Here is a 21,460-nt window from a genome sequence, read left to right on the forward strand (position 1 = left end):
TTGTGGAATAGAAAATGATCCTTGCAGCAGGAGGAAAGAGCAACACTGCTTGCCTGGGCTGCCTGGACTGCTGAGAGATTCAGTGCCTGAGGCTGTGGAGGTTCCCAGAGTGCTAAAGAGCTTTTTAAATGTAGTGTTGGGTTTTTTTGGAGAAGGATGGCAGTGACAGCAGGGAAGGGCAGGCTGTGCAGAGGGGTTGGGCATGCTGAAGGCAGAACCAAGAAGGTTATGGCCATAACCACTAGATGTGGCGCTTAGTGCCATGGTCTAGTAATGACAGTGGTTGGACTCGATGATCTTTGAGATCTCTTCCAGCCTGGTTGATTGTATGATTCTATGATATGCTGAGACAGGGGAGATGCAGAGGAGATATTAGGAAAAATGTTCCCCCTGTTAGAGTGGTCAGGCACTGGAATATTGCCCAGGGAGCAGGTGAAGTCACCATCCCTGGAGGTGTTTAAGAGGCATCTGGACCTGGCACTGGAAAATATATGGTTTTAGGGGTTACAGCAGTGACAGGTTAAGGGTTGGACTTGATGATCTGAAAGGTCTCTTTCAACCTTGATGACTCTCTGAAATCAGCTTTTTGAATGCTGTTCAGAGAAATGCCACGTTAAAACACAGAGGTTTTAGTCTGAGCATGCCTCGCCGTGTTTTCTGTATTTAGTACATTCCAAATGCTTTTATTTCACTTTGTTTGCAAACAGCTTGATTTTGCATTCATTAGGCTTTAATGTCTTAAAGGTACAAATAAATTCATATGCATGAAGTAAACCCAGTTAAATAGTGGTAGTATCTAACTGATAGTTAACATGGGAAGTCATTTTTCTCATTTTGTACGTGTTTGTGTCTCTTAGGTCTTATCCTACCACATTCCTTTCCTTGTAAGTTCCATTGAGGACTTCAAAGATCACATTCCAAGAGAGACTGACATGAAGGTAATGTTTGGCTGAAAGGGTGATGGAATCATTTTGGAGCTTACTGAAAATATGTAAGGGGCAAGACTTTCATGCTTAATCTCAAAAATCCAGACACAACACCTTTTTTTTTTTTTTCTTTTTTTTTCCGAAGAGCTTAGTACATGTGCATCTGCAGCCTCCTGGTGTTCTGAGAGAAAAATCCCAACCAGCTGATGGGATAAGAACAAGTCTCTATCTGCCTGTGATCACATTTGAGAACTTTCATAGAAAGAATTGCATACAAAATTTATCAGGTGTTGACTACATGAATAAGAAGCATAGCTGATAAAACTACTATGTGGTAGGAGCTCTGTGCAGGTAGTAGCTACAAGTCTGATTTTGACCTTAAATTGGAAATTTTTGTGAACCCAGTGTCTGAAATGCTAGGAAAAAATGTCAGTGAGCAGCTTAAGTAAGACACCTTGCTTCTGAATGGTAGTGTGTTTCCATCCAAACACACTTTGTTGGCACATCATGTGGCTTCTGGACATGTATGCACAGTACCTGCAGCCGAGCTGGTTTTTTAATCTCTCATTGCAGTTTGGAGTCTGTGAAGGATTCCAGCTGCTAAATGGTATTGCAGCAGTTTGATTTGCAGAAAACATGTAGTGGGATGTACATTGCACAACTTCCTAACTTGTACAGAAACACCTTTTAGAAATCTGCTCTTGAGCACAGTGTGGTTTTTAAGGGCCAGAATATGTTGGTATTCTTGAACTTGAAGTTTGCATTTTGCTGTTAATTCTTGAGGAAAGATACAAAGTCCTTTGTGTATGAATATTCAACTAAATAACAAACATACTCCTCCTTTTAAAAGTTCAGAGTCCTTTCTCATGGGCTTCATGATTTCAGAAGACACAGTTTGGCAGTTATATTCTTGACTCATTTTCAGAAAAAGTTCCTGAAATTTCACATGTATTCTGTTTCATTCCAAAATATAATCACATGCTCTTTGAAACTTGCAGTGCTGATAAAGCAGCCACGAAATGTTTGATGTCCCAGAAAACATTGAAATTCATACCACCATAGAGAAATTCTGTGGAAATGCTGTGGAAAATTTAACTGCAAGTATACAGGCTCATGATAAAAGTTGTGAGACTTACGCAAGTTGCCTTTACACTTCTCAAGGAAAGCCTTTCTAAAATTCCTACCTGTAGTTAAAAGAGAAAATCACTGATCACCAAAGCATCATGTTGCATTACTGAGCTTGAGGAATCAGCATGCAAAAGAGATGAGCAGGGAAGTTCACTGCTTACTTTGCTTGATCTTTTCAGAAAGCATCTGAGTGCTGAAGAATAGGGTGGGATAAAGGCTGCATCAGTCATCATCAAAGACAGTATTTTACCACTGGTATTTTTTAGCTGATGAAAACACATAATTTTAAACATTTCAGTGGATCTTCAAAGACATCTCTGAACTAGTTTGTATTAGCAGATACAAGAAATCGTAGTACTTGCTGCTTTTTTTCTGGAAGTCAGTGGAGTAATTTACAGTCACTGGAATGACTGGATGGCAAGAGTAAAAGCTATGTACTGCTAAATAAAACCCTGCTGAGGACTGTGGTCTGGCTCTTGCCACGTAGCACTCTACCTAGTTGCCTCTGCTTCATGGAATATTTGGCTCTTGGCCTTCTCTGTGTCTGCTGTGATTCTTAAATACACCTAGTTTGTGTGCTGACGTGTTTTTTTTACTAGTTGAAAGTGTCTGAAATGAGTTGAGTGCTGTGGTGTGCTCCACCATGCTGGTGTTCGCGTGATACCAATTGCAGACGTCAAGCCTTGTGGCGTGGAGCGATGCCACATTGGCTCCCTGGAGAGAGCATAGCTTGCCTGGATAGTGTGGGAGGGCTGTGCATGGAGAAGGAGCCAAACCTGTGTAATCTTGTCCATAGTGCCTGTTGGGAATACTGGGAACTCTGACATGTACTCCCCTGCAGCTCTGCCAGAGCTTTGTCTGGAAAACAGCTTGTTGGAAGGGCCAGGACTGTGCTGTGAGCCTGATAGCAATTAAACCCTGTGGACAATCAGCAGCTCATTGTCTGAGCTTTCTCCTGGCCTTGTCACTCACAGCAGTGCAACTGTAGGCAACTAAGTCTTCTTTTGGGACAATAGGGCAAACTTTTTCTTTTCCTTAAATGAGGACATGTCAGCAGACAGATCTTTACAAGACTTTGTACAATGGTTTGGGACAATTGCCCAATTTGGCATATTTTAGGACATAATAACATAGTAATTTCCTATGTACTGAACTTACCAAGCAAAGCATAAATAGTTTTAAAGCTGTTGATGAAATAAATACTTACTATGAAATGTTATTTTTATTTTACTGTCCCTGAAACGTAAGATTTGGGTTGACTGTCAGAAGAGGGATTTCTTCTCTTTTACCTTGGATATTTTCAATATTAAATTGTTTGGATGTCTGCTTTTAGAAATAGGCTTTCACACTGTGCACATAGTGACAGGACAAGGGGGAATGGATTCAAAGTGACAGAGAATAAGTTTAGATTAGGTATTTGGAAAAATTCTTCCCTGTGAGGGTGGTGATGCAGTGAGACAGGTTGCCCAAACCAGCTGTGGCTGCCCTGTCCCTGGCAGTGTTTAAAAGCCAGGCTGGATGGAGCTCTGAGCAGTCTGGTCTAGTGGAAAGTGTCCCTGCCCATGGCAGGAGGTTGGAACTAGATGATCTGTAAGGTCCTTTTAACCCAGGCAATTCTGTGATTCTTTTTAACCTATTTGCTCTGAAGCAGCCGTGACCAGATGCTCTGTAATTCTTTTACTGCAGGACTGTCCTCCACCTAATACCATATGCCCTGCTTACTGCATAGCACTGTGCTAACAGCATTGAATGCTTTTCATATCAAAACTTGCCCTCGGGTAGCCAGGCTGGAGCTCACAAATAAGGATAGTGTGCACAATATTCACTACATGCAGCTGCTCAACTATATGTGTGAATTTATGGGCAAGGTGTAACACTTCTCAAATATGAATGGCAGTAAGGCACATTGCTAGTGTTTCTTGTATTTGGTGTAAACCTGCTTTGGCAGAGATTTATCTGAGCTGTGGTTTCAGGAACTTTGCCCAAGTAAGGAAATGTAAAGAGAAAACAACTCTTGTTGTGTTGAATGCTTGTTGTTGGTAACAAATGATACATCCTGGGATGGGCTGGAAAATAGAATACATTTCAAGATATTCTTAGTTCCTCCAAGTGTTAGGGCCACTTGAAGCCTAATTCTTGGTGCTTGGAATCTCTGAACACTGAATCTGTATGAAATCTGAATGTTGTAAGAGTTCTGCCTTAGTCTGTTTTGTCAGATTGTGACTTTTGGCTTTTGTTTAAAAATGCTGTATTTGCAGATGTTAGCTGGCATTCTAGATCTGGTAAAGAAAATGTGTTAGTTTCTTTTGAACATTAAAGGAAGATACAGAAAGAGCTAATTGGAAGACAGAGTGTTTGCTTTGGAGGTAATGTGGAAAAGTGTATGAGCTGTTTGGCTTGCCACGAAGAAATTATAGTCTGGTGCGCAAAGTACTGATCCAATTGCTCAGTGTAGGTTAGAAACAAGCAAAATCTAATCTCTGTCTTACTTTTGCCAAGTCTCTGAATTTCCTTGCTGCCTCGGGCTCTAATATGAACATTAAAAAAATTACAGTAAAGCTGTTCATCATCTTTACACAAAAGCATTTAGTGTTGTCTTTCTTCTGGTCCTCAGGTGGCAATGAATGTATATGAACTGTCATCTGCTGCTGGATTGCCTTGTGAGATTGATCCTGCCTTGGTTGTAGCACTGTCTTCCCAAAAATCAGGTAAGAAGTCCCAGTCTAAAAAATAAAAACATTAAAAATAAATAAATAGGGAGCAAAAACTAAAAATGCACTCAGGCACAGAAGTGTTTAAAGTGCTTGGAGCAAACTTGTATATTTTGAGTCCCTTGTATTCCTTTGATGAACTTCATAAATGGCAGAAGAGCATGAATTATTTGTGCTTGCTGCCTACTGATGTCTTAGCCTGAGTATCTTTTCAGCTACAAATGAACTGACTTGTTGACCTAGAAAAGGAGAGCAGGTAGTAGATATTGAAGGAATCTACTGGTGAAAACTGCTGTAGTTTCAGGACAATAACAACAGGACTGTCTTGTGAACAACTACAGACACAAATCAGTTCTGTTGCACAGTTCTGTAACAAATCTGTGCCACCTAAGTAAGCATTAGGAGCTGAATTGGCAGCTGAATGCACTTCATGAATTTCACAGCATTGTGTTACCAGTGTGTTATACAAGTGTTAACATGGAGCTTACAAGGGAAAGCATGCTAAAATAAACATGTTAATGCTCTAACATGTATAGTGCTTCCTCTTATTTGCTTTAAGGCATTGCTGTCTAAACGTTTCAATTTTGTTTACTCTGGCACGTTCAAAGACGTGAATTAAGGCTCCTAAGTGCTTTTTGACAGTCTTCAGTTTTTCCCCATTTTCCTTCCTGGGCATTTCATTGCTTTTTTCCCCAGTGTGTTGTGGATAGTTAAAAGTTATAATCAGATAATGAATATTTCAAATGCTACCTCAGTTGTTTTTTCTTGCTTTAATAGTAGTTATTTTGGGAAATAGAGCTAATTTTGAGGGGCATTTCAATATTTGAACTTAAATGTCAGGCACAGTTTGTGCACCTTAAAAAAACAGTATATTTTTCTATACATCTTATATGTGTGTGCGTATATATATATATGTGTGTATATATTATATGTATAGTACACATAAGTATATCTTTGTAAGATACCTGCTATCTAAAATGGCATTTAAAATCGATTATTTTCATTGTGGCACAGCTGTAAAATGTTTAAGCTGGGTGAACAAGACAGGGAGTTCTAGTATATTCTCATGATTGTTTATGATCTGTGTTTTGATTCTTCCTTTGCAATTTGAAGTATTTCGCTTTTAGTAATTGTTTGCATAGAGATAAGTTCTCTGGGTCACTAGTTATTGGCTTTTTCTAAACTAATCTTATGTTAATATGTGATGATGCTGCTATTTTTCAAAGCACAAGGTTTTAGTGTGAGTTCAGGTGGGTGCACCATCACCTGCTCATTTGCCCAGTGCGAGTCTCCTCACCTCAGGGCAATAATTGGATTTGTACCAGCGTGATAAGAACACTATTCTGCTCAGCATACTGAAGTCTTTGTAACTAAGTGGTTAGAAGTGATTGGGTGGCAGTGGCTTCCTCTTGTTCTTGGACATACCAGAGTGGACACTTCCCAGCTCCACCCTGTGTCTTTTGGCAGGACTGACATCGTATTACTCCTTTCACAATGCAAACATAGACTTTGTTGTTGTCAGGTTTAAATTTCAGTTTGGTCAAACATTTAGTGTTATAATCTGCCTGCAGTTGAAAAGAAATATTTTAAGTTTGCTTCTTTAATTGAAGACCTTTATTGGTTTTGGTTTTTAGAAAACATTAGTCCAGAAGAAGAATACAAAATCGCTTGCCTACTCATGGTCTTCGTGGCTGTCTCCTTGCCGACTTTGGCTAGTAATGTGATGTCCCAGTACAGCCCTGCTATCGAAGGTAATGTAGAGCCAGCTCAGTATTTGCTGTGAATTCTGTCTTCACAATAGTCCTGGTAGTGTCTTTGATTACATTCACTTGAAATATTTGATTGCATGTTATAGTGAACAAAATTTAAAGATCGGTCAGCCCTAATCCACGTGAGTTCATCTGAAAGTACTTTAAAAAGCATTTACTGAACCCTTTTTGGAGGTAACTTTCTAAGAAAAATTAGTTTTGCACTTGAAATTTTCAGAGCATTTCAGATACTGTAGAGGGCAATCTTGTCCTAACGTGTGGGATTGTTGGAGCTCACGTTCTGCTTTAATTACTGTGAGACTTATTATGTGAGAATGTAGTCTCGGTAGTCTAATAAGGATCATGTTTTAGTAATCTTTACATTGGCTTTGGGCCAGTCATATGTGGTGTCTTTTCTATATTTAAGATGCTGTTCATATTACCAAGCATAATGTTTTGAAAACAATATCCAGAAGGTGTAAGCTGTGAACAGAATTAATTCCTACCCAGTAGTTCCACTTTCTTATTCTAAAAAAATAACTTTTGCCTCAAGGAAATCCTTTGCATGTAATCCACCAAAAAAAAAAGTTCTCTTTCTGACAAAATTAAGTTGCAAAAAGACTGACAAAACTGTTCCAACACATACACAAGTCATCTTTCAGCTGTTCAAGCTATTTCCTCTGTGATATGTAGCATGACTCACATAAAAGACCATGTTTGTTCTGCATCCATTTCCTGGGCACAGCATGTTTTCTTCAATTATTTTTTAAAGTTGCATTGTTTTTAATGTGTTCAAATTTGTAACTCACAAAATATGTCTAAACTGGCTTCTGTAAATTTAAAGTACCAAAGATTCTGAAAGGCTTGTGTGTCACTTAGTGTGTTATGCCAATCACATTTTTTGAGGAATTTGAGATTATTGTATTACCTGGGGTTAATCAACCTTTTCTTCCATTCTGAGAGATTAGGGATCTGTTAACTCTAGTTTCATTTTAAAGAGTTAATTTAGCCTTTTCCAGTTGTGAGGAACTTGGATAAATCAGATGTAGTGAGTAGAACCTGAATATTGATTTGGAAAGTTAGGAATTTTAAAGTTAACAGCTTTTTCTGATGAATGGGGAGAACAATCCATGACCTGTGCAGTTGTTTCATGTTATCTACACACGTGTAGTATTTCTGCTGCTCTTTGCAAGCTTCTTCCAGGTCGTGATGCCTGAAGGAAAATCTCGGAATATAGCAAGAGCAGGGAATATCTAATGTGGTTGGTGAGGGGCATGGGTAGAAAGTTGCTTGTTGAAGGACAATCAGGTTGTCTCTCTTTACTCAGTCCAGATGGACTTGCTTGTGCATGTGTAAGACCACATCTCTTAAATGTTACTTGGTTATAGTTTTGTGAAAGAAATCCTCTGGAAGTACTTTCTGCTACCAGTTTCTCCTTCAAAAGCACCTTACCTGCTGTGGAGTCTCAAAACCTGTATGGCTGGTCAAGGGGGCAGTACTAAAAGTTTTTACTGGTGATTACATTGTCACATTTATCCCTCTGCAAATTTATTTCTGAGAACATGAGTCAGGCTAGCTAGAGGTTCTCCAGCAGGTTAGAGCTCATGCAGGTTTGTCTTTCTCAGACTCCCTTCTTTCCAAGACCCTCTTAGCCTTCAAGTCCTTAGCAGGCTGAAAGAACAGATAACTCTTAACTTTGGCCTGTTTTATGTCACATAGCTTAAACATTCCAGTTTGTGGTTTCATTTAAATTAAATAACTCTTAGCGTGAAGTCAGGGAAAGCCTTGTTTCAAATTCAGTTCTTAAGTACAGTTAATGAGATGGCATGAAACTGTGACTGGAGAGAAGTTACATCTAGAACTCAAATGAACCTGTATTAGGAGTTATTACTGATTTTGTGAGTCGTGTATTATGTAATTCTTTACTGAGTGGGTTCTTTTATTGAAAGCAAAAGAGTCTGGCAAAAGGAATACATAAAATGTGTTCACTCTACAAAAATAACTGGACAAACAGAGTAGACCTTGTCATTCCTGCCTTCCTTGCATAATACTACTTTTTCTAATGTTCTGCCCTTATTGTAGAACATCTGGCTTGAAACACTTAATATAGATGCTATTTCCAGAATGTGAACTTAATAAATGCTGCTTTTTTATGAAGCAAATTCCCTGGACAAATCCTGAATTTATCCGTCAACAAGTCACAGATTTGAAGTTTCAGCTTTCTAATCTGGCAAGACATATCTCTCAAATACAGACAGTGCTTGGACAGCTGTAGCAATGTCTGCATTTTCTCTGCCTACTTCAAGAATCAAGTCCTGTTTCTTCCACTAGTTCCAGATAAAGGCTCAAACTAACAGACCTTTGCTTTTGCTCCCAGTTAGGAATCCGAACTGCTAGTAAAATACCAGGCTAGAGGACTAATTTGTCATCTAGAGGCTAGAATAGAACACTAGTTTGCAAGAGCCATAGCCCTTTCTAAATACCTGAAACCTGTTGCATATTGGAATACAACAGTTCCTCTGCTGAATTCCATAGCTCATGCTTTTTGTACAGCCTGAGACACAAAAATTAAGTCAGTTTAAAATGCCAAGCCTCTTCAAAAACAAAGATAAATTTATACCAGAGGTAAGCAGAACAGATGTTCTTGACTGATGTTCACATGAAAATAGGAGACAGAGTAGGAGTACCAGCTCTTGAGGGTGGGCCTGCTGGTGGAGGTCCACAGGGATCTTCACTGGGATCTACTAGTCAGCACAGTCATAGACCACCTGGATGACAGGCTGAGAGTGAGGTGAGGAAATTTTCATGTCATGTAAAGTTATTGAGGCTACTAGAGGAGTGAAGAGCTGCAGAGAGATGATGTTGAGTAAATTGGGCAATCAAATGACATAGAAAATTAATTTTGAATAAAAATAGTGATGTGCATGGGGAAGAAATTGATTCTTCTGATGTGGAGTGATGATGTCCAGCTGACCTTGCTATTCAAGCATGAGCTTGAAGTTATGATAAATGACTGAATGAAAAAATGAGCTCAGTCTCAATAATGGTCAGAAAGAATTGGTAAGAGTCAGCAGTGTTTGCATGTTTGAGTACTTCTTAACTCCTTCAAAGATCACCTTTTCATATGCTAGTACTTGCCCAAGTGTCTATTAATTTTGTTGAAAAGTGGCAGATTTGACTTAATTTGCCTAGAAGAGGTATCAGCCTTACTGAGGAGCAGTTCTTCTGCACTCACTGATAACTGCTGTCATTTAATGACCTTCCAGGGCTCTGACACCTGGGTGAGTTTTAAGCAAAATACTCTGTATGGCAATTAGCAACACAACAGTTTTGTCTTTTGAGTGTCTGTAGGTCTCTTGGAGGAATACTCATTGGGCATGAGGACTTCATTTACACGGGGGGGTGGGGGGGAAATGTCAGTTAGCTTGAAAAAAACCTGCTTGCACCTGTTGTGTTAGCCTAGTCAAGTGGGTAATACTCCCAAGTATTGTAGAAACCAAGTAAACTTCCAATATAGTCCCTTCCCTTATTTCTAAAAGCCCCAGAAATCTGTCAAGTTGTTGTGACCAGTACAGGGTTTGGAAGGTAGATCTCTACTTCTGGTGGCTTTCCTGCTCCCGTTGTGCAAGACGCTCAAAGCTTTTCTTTCATTGTGACAAGTCTCTTTCCTGTTTGGTGACATTTTCCAAAGAATATTGTCATTTTCATACCTGGTGCTGAGGTAATTTGTATCTTGCTTTTGTTTAGGGCATTGCAACAACATTCATTGCTTGGCAAAAGCTATCAACCAGATTGCTGCAGCTTTATTTACCATCCACAAGGGAAGCATTGAAGACCGTCTCAAAGAATTTTTGGCTGTACGTATAACTTTGTTTCTAACTGTTAAAACGAACAATTGATTTGGGATGCAGTGCAACTGACTTCATAGGAATCTGTTTTCTGTGGATTTGGGACGCAATGCAATTGATTTCATAGAAATCTGGTTTGAGGACATGAGAAGCATATTGTTAGTGCAATATAGCTATATGTAGATAAAATTTAGCAGTAGTTCTTCATAGTCAGCTGTGTGTGGTGTTGGAAAGTAACAGTAGCAAACCAGTCCGAGTGTCACAGATGGTTTTTTCAGTGTAGTCTTTAGTGGTTTAGCATGTACCATCTCTCACACTGTGTGGCCCATGACTGCAAAAAGACTTGTACAATGCATATAAAATCATGGCTCTGTCTAGCAGTCTTTTTCCCATGATGTGTTGGACACTGGTTAGTTACCTTCCTGGAAAGTGTAAAATGAACTCCAGAGTGGCTTTTGTGTTGTACTTTTTCCTGTTGTACCTGCCTTTCTTAAACATGAACTGCTGGATAGCAGCAAGTTACAGGTCTAGTTGGGCTGAGGAATCTTTTTATACTTCAGAGTAGGTTGAAGATCAAAGCTGCTGAAATCCTTAGTGATGCTTACAAAAAAAAAATCAAAAGCCCTTAGGTGGTGGTGGTATGTTTTAAATGCATTTTGGTGTGTTGCTTGAGTACAAATAGAATTTTTAACGTGGCTCTTAATTAGCCAAGACTTGAAGGGAAACTAAAGGCTTCACTTCAGTTTTTAAAAATTACTACTGCTTTTGAGTGGTTCTTGATTTTTCTGTTTGGCCTTGCAATGGGAAACAGATATCCTCCCTCCTTATTCTGGGTAACTTTCTGTAACTGGGAGTTCACAGAAACTATTTTTCTGTTTTGTTTTTTTTTCTGAAAAGAATTTTTCACTTCTGGAAAGTCACTGCATTTTGTAAAACAGAATAAAAAACCTATGGCCATTGACCTTGTCTAATGCAACTGCTGGCTGTAAAAGATGAAAGAGAAATGGTTGTATCAAGTTGCATACGTTTGACAAGTGAAGGAAACCAGTATAGTTTGATGTGATAAAAACACTTTTGGTATGAGGTTTGCATTTTTTCAGTGTTTACGAACTGGTTTCAGACCACTGCACAGACCATGACTTGATGGTTCAGATATTTTGTTAATCTTGCTCTTCTAGCACCTTTTATGTATCATTTACTGTTGGTCTGAAAGGAAATCATTTCTCTCAAGAAGAAAATGTACTGCTGGAGATAATTAGCTTGGACAGGAAAGCAGATCAAATAGGAAAAAAACTTAGGAGTTTTTTTAATGCTGATGAGTTCGTACTAAGAATCTTTTCAAGCCTGCATGTTGTCTTCATATTACAAATTGATTCATGACAGAGTTTGCTCAAGAGGAATATTGATTTACACTTTTGAAGTTAGTGTTTTAATTTAAGATCCATTGCTGGTAAACATGTGATTTAGGCATGTTGCCGTTGCTTGGTGTGAGGGCATAAATGATGCTTGTACCTCAAAGTTGGAAGGTAAAGCATGAAAACACAGGGTATCAAGGCATCTGCAAATTGTCTTTAACTGTGTCCTGGGATCCTGAGCTTGTAAATACCTGAGTACATGTTAGAAGTTCTAGAGTATCTTCTAAAACTAGGCTAATAGGGTTGCTCATGGTTTGATAAAATATTACTCAAGTATAGTTAGAATGATATTTTTTCAAGTAAAAATATAGCCGAGGAAGTAAACTTTTTCTTCTCTCACAAAATGGGTATAATTTCAAGCAAGAAAAGCTTCAATCGCTTTGAATCTTACAAAAATTCACTAAATTCAAATGGATATTGAGAAGGACGGAGGAAGTGATATCTTGATACCATAGCAGTTCTGTCATTAATTTTAGTACAGTTTATAATTCTCAGCCAGTGATTAGAAGAAAAAGTAGTAAATTAATATGCTTTTTGTATTAAAATAGCACATAGTACTTACTGGACACAAGTAGAAATAAGCAAAAATGGCTCCTTGAGACTAGAGCCCAGTGGTGGCTCGTGCTGAGGGTTACTTGCCTTCCCTTTGTCCTTGTTAGAGGACAGCACAGTCCCCTGGCTGTGTGTAACAAAATAGCAGAAGCCAATCAATGCACTGTTTTATTTATTGCTTTGAAATACTCATTTTACGTAGCTTGCATCGTCCAGTCTACTGAAGATTGGCCAGGAAACAGACAAAACTACTACAAGGAACAGAGAATCTGTTTACCTACTACTAGACATGGTGAGCATTTGTGTGTTTTATTTGTGCTACTGACTTGAGGCATAGGCTCTGTGCTGCATCATTCAAGGGGGTTTGGGGTGTCACCTCGGTGTTGTAGCTCACAGACTAGTGGAAACCATTTTTATGTCATTCTTCCTGGCATTCTCCTCCCTGGATTTCCTTTTCTTTCATTCCCTCCACGTGCACACACATTTTTGCCATCATCCTTTCTTGCCTACAACACTGTATCGTGGTGTTCAAATCATTTTCATTGTGCTCTTCGTGCATACAATATTAAAATGAAATTTCACATGAAAGAAGCAGTTTTCAGAGTGAGGGGGACAAAATCCTCTCTGCTCAGGGGTTTTCCTTTCAGCATTCTGTATCTTTTGGAAGATGACTGTATGTACAGGAAAGCTAACTACATGCTTTGAGAAGCAGGGGGTTTATAGCAGTTTCTCCCCTGAGTTCGAACTTGGTGCTCTTTATTTTTGCTGTGAAATCTGTGAGTGGTGCAGGCTAGAAGTATCTGTGTGAAATAGATTATCAGCAGCAGGCAGTAGAAGGTGTTCTGCAAAACTTTGTGTTTCTGGTATTTTTCAGATTGTGCAGGAGTCTCCATTCCTGACAATGGATCTCTTGGAGTCTTGTTTCCCTTACGTCTTGCTGAGAAATGCATACCATGCCGTCTACAAACAAAGTGTCACATCCTCTGCCTAAGTATCTACTTACTGGAGATAAGACATAGCACGCATCTATGTGGCCTCAGTTTTATCTGTAAACTGTGGAGCTATTTTACTTTATGGCCTGATGAACAGTTTTGTGAATTATAAACTTTTTCCATAAAGTTGTATTCCTGATCAGTGGTTTCTTAATATGGTTGTACTACAATATAAGCTTGGTTGATTTTAGGTTGCACATTCATGGAAGAACTTTTTTCTCATTTCTTCCTTTTTTTTTTTTCTTAAACTTTAGAGCATCAGTTATGTTTAAAAAAATACTACTTCTGCTATATGTTTTTTGATATTGATCATGCAAAAGAAAAATTGCTTGTTTATTTCCCAGAAGAAAAATGTATTTAGTGATTATTTTAGATAGTGTAGCTTTCATCTGTGTGTAAATTATTTCATATAGGGAGAGTTATAATCTTGTACCTATTGTTCTTATTGAAAACAAATATTGGATGTGCATTTCTGTGAAGTAATTACAGCATTTCTAGTTTTATTTTGAAATGTTCACCGACCTATGTACTATGACACTAACATTAACAATGTTCTAGGACTGCTCATCCTACAGACAGCAATCCTCTCCTGATAAACAACAGCAAGTGGTGTTGTTTGTATAAAGCATAGTGGAAATTTTTTTTAAACTAACTTCTGTGGTGCCCTGTTGGCATTAACACTACCATTGTACCCTGCTGTATAATAAACATTCTTACACATTTATCACATGTTGATAAAATGTTAGCCCTTAACCACTTTTTATATGTTTTAAATTTTTGAAATTCAAGTGTACCTTCCATAACATACAATAAACACTAGACTGTATTATCTGTAGGTGAATTATTTTTAATATAAATGTTATCCTAGTATTTTAAGCTGAAACTGTGCTGTTGTGCATTGATTTACATCTCACAGTTCATTAAATATCAATCCTTAGAGCTTTTATGTGAAGACTTCTTTTAATCCTTCACCTTTTGGCTTCTGCAATAGTGAACCTTGTAAAAAGTTGGAAGAAGGAATTAAAAACAATGTAAAAAGTGTCAGTTTAGTGCCATTATCCTTTAAATCTCACTTTTACATGATAAAGCCAGAAAAGCACTTATACAGTACGTAGCAATGCCAGTTGTACCCATAGAAATAAGTGGATTGTTAAAGTATAAAACTTGAAATAATCCCAGAACAGGCGAGGGCGTTGCTGAAACCGTAACATCAGGCATGACTGAGACAGATGTATAATAGCCCTTTTTTATCAGTCGTGCAAATTGGCATGCAGGATAGCAGGGGCTCATTGAGCCTGAAAGCTGACCAGATGGTTGTGCTCTGTAATCCCCAGTGTATAAAAGCTGTGTGTTCCTCAGCAGGCTCTGGACATTGTATAGAGCTCCTGTTCTTGGTGCAACTTCTGTGCATGCGGGTAACTTTTTCTATTATGAAAGAGCTGTTGTCTGCTCAGTTACAATAGCTTCCTCTGTCCAGAGGAAAAAAGTACTGAAATAAAATTGTCGTAAGGAAGTAAGACAGTACATCTGTATTTTTCCTAATTATGCATTTTATGTTATAACCATGGATTGTTTTTAAATTGATAATTTAGTACCATAATGAATAAGTTTATTCATAAAGAAATTAGGCTGAATGCAAGACTTAGGAGTTATATTCTGTAATATTTGCAATCTAATACGTTCAAATGTCCTGACTCCAGTTAAGATTTCGACTGTAATGTAGCCTTTTGTGCAAAAGAAATGTCTAAATTCAAGACAGATTCTTGAAAAACTCAAGTGTAAGAAATAACCCATTTTGCCTCTTTAATCTTTTTACGTACCAAGTGATTGTGTTTGCCTGTTTACTTTGGATCCCTGTTGCCTTTCCACTGTCTGAGGTGTTACTGAACCAAGCCTAGAAATACGTAATCCCTGACAAATAGATAAGGAGTGCAGTATCTCTGCAAGAAGCTGCTTCTGATGCAGTTGGATTAGATATAGTCATGAACCTTTTAGACTCAGTGGTTTCTGTGGGAACCCTTACATATATGTGGTGCCTGGCACACAAATCTCTGGGGTGATGCCTTTTTAACTACTCTTCCTGCAAGAACTTGGGCAAGCTCAGAACCAAAGAATGGGGAGGTTGGAGATGAATCATGTGGACTCATCCATGTATCGGTTGGGTTTGGGAGGGAGTGGGAGGGTGTCCTTGCTTCGTTCTTGCTGTGCTTCTGTCATGTTTGGTTTCAGCTGAGCTACTGCAAAGCTATTTAGGGTTCAGCCTGCTCATGGGAGGCATCAAGCATAGTCCTCAAGGCAACCTGTGTCCAAGTGCTGCACAAACTGTCATAATCCTGGTGACCCAAGTTTGTTGGGGAAGAAGGTAGAGAAGGAATTTTTCTGCTGGAGCCTGCAACACCATGTCCACAGCTTAGTCAGTTCAACTGTTGCCATTGTATGTCCAGTCATCTCAGGTGGCCTTTTGTGCATTTCCAGATGTGTTTGTAATTCCTGGAGCATGAAGCACAGATGGCTGGGCTGAGCTGGTCCCATATGGAGCCAGTTTGGATCAAGTGTCTAATTCGCGGGGGAGGGCTCTGCCTCATGTGTGGAAGAAGAATGTCCCGTTGCTGCCCAGAAAACTATTTTTACAGTTTACAAAGATGTGTCTGTCAGGACAAAAGATTACCAGTGAAAACAAGGGCTACTCTTAACCTTTTGTGCTGTAGCAATTTGTTTTCTATGTAGGAAAAGGAATTGGTAACTAAACTGGACACGTGGACTATGCTAGTTTTGATGCACTGGGGAAGGGCATTCTCCCCAGCAAATGCTGATTTGAGGAAAGATATAAGCCTTCTTCAGCAGGTCGTCATGGGCTTGTGTGACTTCAGAGCTTATTTGTTCCAGATTCAAGGATTCTGGACCACAAGTAAAGATGCCGTGCCTCTAAACTGTATTTTTTGCCAAAAGTTTCCCTGATCCTGGGATTCAGCACTGTGATACATACTAAGGAGTGAACCCTCAGTTACTTACCTGTAACTGTTTGTAGAAGTTACTTGTAACTCTTACCACTAACAGTAACAGTGACTGGTAACTTATCAGTAACTTGTTACTTACCAGTCACAGTTTGTAACAGTTACTGGTTACTTACCAGTCACTGAAGAAACTCTTAAGTTCGGGTATGTCTGAAGTAGTGCTGTAACATTTTTTTGGTGAATTGCTCCCTCAAGCTGGATCAAACTCAGAGTGAGGTTTTTAGGTGTAACAAATTGCCCTGTTGAATTAGTTGAAGAGGTTTTTAGACATAGGCTTCAATTTGTTGTCACATTCAAATTCAAGCTTAACTGCTACATAATACATTTTGGATCCTATATAAGTAATTTATTGCAGTTGTATTCACTACTAAACTGGGCTGATTAATTAAGGACTGAAAGAATCCAGGGAAACTGCTTCCATTTCAATCCTTTTGGCTAGCCCTGAAACGTAGACACGACTGGCTGTGCTAAGCAAGGTAGCTGCACACGTTAGCTTTGGTTTTGTGGGTGAGAATTACCATTTTCACTGTTGTCAAATGACCAGTTTTCAAAAGTACTCAAGTTCTTCCTGTATTTTTCTTTAAGTTCTATTTTTGACTCATTTATATGATAAAGGTAAATCTTCCCCTTTATACTTGAATTGACCATTCCTTTTGTGCTTTTGCTGTTCATCATGTTTCAAAGTCTGTAAATGTTTGTACTAACACAACAATGTCTCTTGACCTATGTCCAAAACCATATTCATTTGCTATTAGTCATGCTTTTTCTAGCACTGCTGGGTCAAAACGACCTGTTCACTGGGTCTAGTGTCAGTGTGTCTTACACAATTCAGGAGGAGAAATCGTGAGCATTAAAATCAGGATGAAAAGCATATCTTGAGCTTCGCGTGAGCTAAGGGCATTTGAATAGCTTCTTGTGTAGACTTTCAGGCTATTGCCTCATTCATGATCATAGGAATCTTACAGAGTGCCTTCTCACAAAAAAATGAAGGTAAATAGTAAAAGGTGACACTGACACCTGTGTGAATATAGATGCACACAGGCTCATGTCGTGGTTCCCACGGATGTCCTGTGCAGGGCCAGGAGTTGGACTGGATGATCCTCAAGGGTCCCTTCTAGCTCTGTATGTTCTGTGATTCTGTGAGCTGCAAAGCTGTTACGGGTGAGTGTTTAAACCCCTGTGCTCAGAGATGCAGTTCACTGTCCATTAACCACATACTTTCATATCTTGTCAGTCCTCACTTCACGCTGCAACTGGAATACAGCAAAGACCTTATTGCAGGTTACCTGCAAATTCTTCTGGCCCTCCCTGCCCTCGTCATTAGCATTTGGGTCTGGCTCAATTTGAAGGAACCTCAATGGGCAGCCAGTGCAGAGGACAGAAGCCTTGTGTTTGGCAAGAACAGTATTACTTCTTGGTACACATTCAAGTATCTTTTTAATAGCAAGGACGCAATCTCAGTAGCAATGGAACCATTCCTGGCATAGTCAGACAAATGAAAGAGAGAAGTAAAGCAACAAATGCACTGTTAATTACCATTATGCTAATTATGGTGATACAGAATAGCACTGAAAAAAAAAAGGAAAGGTAGGTAAGAGGGGAAAGTGCTCATCACAAAGTGCTTGGAGAATTTGGGAAAGACATTGCTCGGTGACTCAATTCCATGTGGCAACTCTGAAGTCATTTGACACTTTATGGATTAAATCTAGATTTGTCTCTCACAGACTTCAAAATTGCATGTAAAAATTTCAGCTGAAGTGTCCTCTTTATTCCATGCTGCACATAAAGCTAACCTATCTGGCTTTAGGATCCTTTTTAAATAAAGGACCCTTGCAAGTGTAAAAACTTCAAGGCATCTTAATATGAGCATGAGTTTGCCAAAACTGAGTCAGCAGAATTGGATGGGACCATCTCTCTCAAGCCTGTTGCAGTGAAGCTCTAAAGGTGGTGTGTGCTGCTTGGGTTTAGATCCATTCATGTCTTTAAAATGGAAGATGTCAGGAAGAATGTTTAGTGTTGCAACGAGATCAGGTAAGTGAAAGAGTTATCTCAGCATTTCCTTGTTTGGTATAACAAAGCACTTCAAAGGGACAAAAAGCAGCTGAGAAAATGCACTGAGCCTGTGGCAAATGCTTTGGAGGTAACTTTGTAAAGGGAACAATGCACTGCTATTATCATAACAATTTTTGAGTGCTAAGAAGATATGTGAACTTTATCTCTTAAAAGCTCAGAGGAAAAACTAGTGACTAGGCAGTTAAAATGCATTTGAATTTTATCATATAATACTAATTGTTTGCTGATTGATCCATGGTGCCACAGGTGGTCACAGCCCTTTGTTACGGGGTGTGTGGAATCAGAGTTCATTTGTTTTAAATGTCTCTTCAGCTAGTGGAAGTGGACACCGTCCTGTGGAATTTTTTGGCAGACCTGACACTTAGCACAGTTGTCATAGTTATCAGATGCCTTTCAAGAAGGATCTTGGAGCGTTTTAAACCAACATCACCTCAGAGCTTCTCAAAATCCTGGTTACTGGCGGAAGATCCAAGAAGCAAAAAAGAGAAGTTGCCTATCAATATTGTAATTTTACAGGTAGGAGATGGGGATGGAGAAGTGCAAGTAAGGACACAACCTCTGGCATATCACTGAGGTGCCTGGACTCCAGCTTTGAGGTGTATGTGCTGTTAAGGGCTTGGTGACCCCACTGTGATAGGGAGAGTGCAATTAAAGGCAGTGCTAACCTCTGAGGGCCACTTTAAAACCACATTGCTTGAATCAAGTGGGACAGGGCTGGGAGAGTTCAGGTAGTTTGCAAAAGCATTGTAGCTGAGATGCCAAGCAGGCCAAACCCCTGCTGCCTTCTTCCTAAGGAAAGCTCACAGTAAAAACTCCCTTGGTGCTGGAAAATGGCTTTTTCTAAACTTATATTCTAATGATTCCAGCATGGTGACTGACAGCCATGTGAACAGAGAACAGGCTCATTAGGTTTTTCAGTAGTCCTTGGTGAGCAGGTAAAATACACAAGCTTTTCTAAGTCACAAAACCTTGATCGAGTTTATTCCTGCCCAGTTAAACTGGCAAATATTTGTGTGTATGCTTGTGAACTGCACTGCTAAAAAGGGATTTGTGTTTCCAATTTTAGTAAGCAAGTCTGTGGCTTCAGGGAGGGGAAAAAAAGCAGCATTGTTGTAAGAACAGTCTATAAATGTGGGGGGAAAAAAACCAAACAACACGCCCTAGCCTGAGAAAAGCTTGTTGGGAGGTTAGTTTTATGGATCTTGTGAAAGCAATACTAGGGGAGGGACAGTGAAATAGCCACACTTAAAACCTATAAATATTTCCCGAAAAAATGCCAATAGTTTTTTCCCTTGGTATTAGTTGAGCTATGTAATTTTGTTGAGTGGAGAAGTAAAGCAACTTTAAAACATTTAGTTCTTAGCACTGTCACCCTATTACTTACTTTTTTTAAGCTTTTTTTGTTAAAATTCTTAATTTCATCAGGATATAACCGGAGAAAAAAAGTGTGTTAATAATTTGCTGACTTTTATTCTGCCACAACTAAAGTATGTCTGGGATGAAGAACTATGATCTGAAAGTCCCAAAGTTCCTGTAATATCTCCCAAATTACTTACTTTTGCGGGGGGGAAGAGCTTTAGCATGGCCTGGTGCATACTTTTAAGGGACTGTAAATCACTGGACATAGTGAATGCTGTGGACTGTTGCAAAGGGCTAAAAGATCTGGTGAGCAAGGAAAGGGTTCTGCAGAAAAACAAGATTTTCTAAGATATTGAGCGCTTACTTCGGACCAAGCCATGGATTGTGTTAATGTCTAATGGCTTCACATTTAAGTAACGTGGGTTTGTGCCTATAGACCACCAGCTCTTCCTTAATTTTGTCATACCTCTCTATACCTGTTTTCTACCTTCCTTGCCATCTCTCACAGAAGCAAAAATCAAGTGGCAAAACACAGAACACTCTCACAAAGTCACAGCAGCAGCTGCAGCCTCAGCAACTCTGCCCCATTTTCAAGTTTTTCAGTAAGTCAGAAATTGGACCAGAAATTTGAGTTGCAAAGTTAAAAATAAGCACCCAGGAGCTGCTCCTGTGGAAAGCATTGTAGGCTGTAAGGGTCTGACAGAGCAAGGGGAGCACACAAGGCAACAGGGAACCCTTACTTGGGAGAGTTACAAATTTCTGTGCATGTGTATTTGCTTCTTAACATGAAATTGTTTTTACAGGGTTAGATTTCATGGTTTCCAGCTTTCTACAGCATCTGCTGTTTGTAGGGCTCTGCAGGTGTGTTAGTAAAAGCTCTCAGGAAAGGCAATGTTTCTTCTCCTAAACTTGCTGAGGTTTCCATAGAGAGCGCTTTGCAATCCCAGCAGTAACTGCTAAAAACATGAGTCAAATACTTAATCCTCAGCCATGTCAAACCCTATGAGCTCCCACTGAAATGAGTAGTGAGTCCGAGTTTCAGCACCTGGTGATGTTAAGCTGGTACTGCAAAACTCGTCTGCTTGTGCAGGGCTTATTTTTAGGCACTGGTGTGATTTGGTGCTTAATGCTGCTGGACACTGCTAACAAATCTGGGTAAGCAGGAGCAGAGGCAGGTTCAGGTCGTGCAACTGGAGAGGCTGTAAATCTGAAATAGTGAATTTATGGTTTAACAAAATTAAATTCTGAGTGGTTATGGCCTTTAAGATAGGCCTCTCAAATTATTGCTGCAGGGGCCAGACTAGAAATGCTGCGTAATGTATAGGGTATTACAGGGGTTATTTTGTCTTAAACACTCCATCTGGAGGTGATTATAGCTTGGAGAAGGTTCAGTGGATGCTGTTTGTCTCTAGCATGGTCCGTAGTGGGAGGGGAGGATGTGTTTTTCAATATCTGCATGGTCATCATGATAGGGTATAGCAATGTGTCACATTAGAGTAACTACTTGAATTCATATTGAAATTGAACATCTGTACATTATGCTGCCACGGGGGCTCTCACAGTCATAAACACTTGAGCAGAGTTTAAACAATAAAAAAAAAAAAAGGAAAAAAACTATTCTGGGAAGCAAAGCAGCCAAGCATCCTCCCTGGTGTCCCCTCCCATGCAGCAGCAGGTCCCCCCCACTGGAGCAA

The 21,460-nt window shown here is 39.4% G+C and overlaps 1 protein-coding gene across 1 annotated transcript in view; it reads left to right on the top strand.

The window, feature by feature from the left end:
• Window positions 1–14,364, top strand: part of NCKAP1 (NCK-associated protein 1) — a 58,296-nt gene extending 43,932 nt beyond the window's left edge. The window contains exons 27-32 of the mRNA XM_009078668.1: window positions 858–938; window positions 4,669–4,762; window positions 6,400–6,516; window positions 10,261–10,370; window positions 12,531–12,620; window positions 13,203–14,364. Coding sequence (XP_009076916.1) covers window positions 858–938; window positions 4,669–4,762; window positions 6,400–6,516; window positions 10,261–10,370; window positions 12,531–12,620; window positions 13,203–13,319 — 609 coding nt within the window. The 3' untranslated portion in view covers window positions 13,320–14,364. The remainder of the gene's footprint in view (window positions 1–857; window positions 939–4,668; window positions 4,763–6,399; window positions 6,517–10,260; window positions 10,371–12,530; window positions 12,621–13,202) is intronic.
• Window positions 14,365–21,460: the final 7,096 nt, after the last annotated feature.

The sequence above is a fragment of the Acanthisitta chloris genome, unplaced genomic scaffold (assembly GCF_000695815.1).
Source record: "Acanthisitta chloris isolate BGI_N310 unplaced genomic scaffold, ASM69581v1 scaffold36780, whole genome shotgun sequence".
NCBI classification, from domain to species: Eukaryota; Metazoa; Chordata; class Aves; order Passeriformes; family Acanthisittidae; genus Acanthisitta; species Acanthisitta chloris.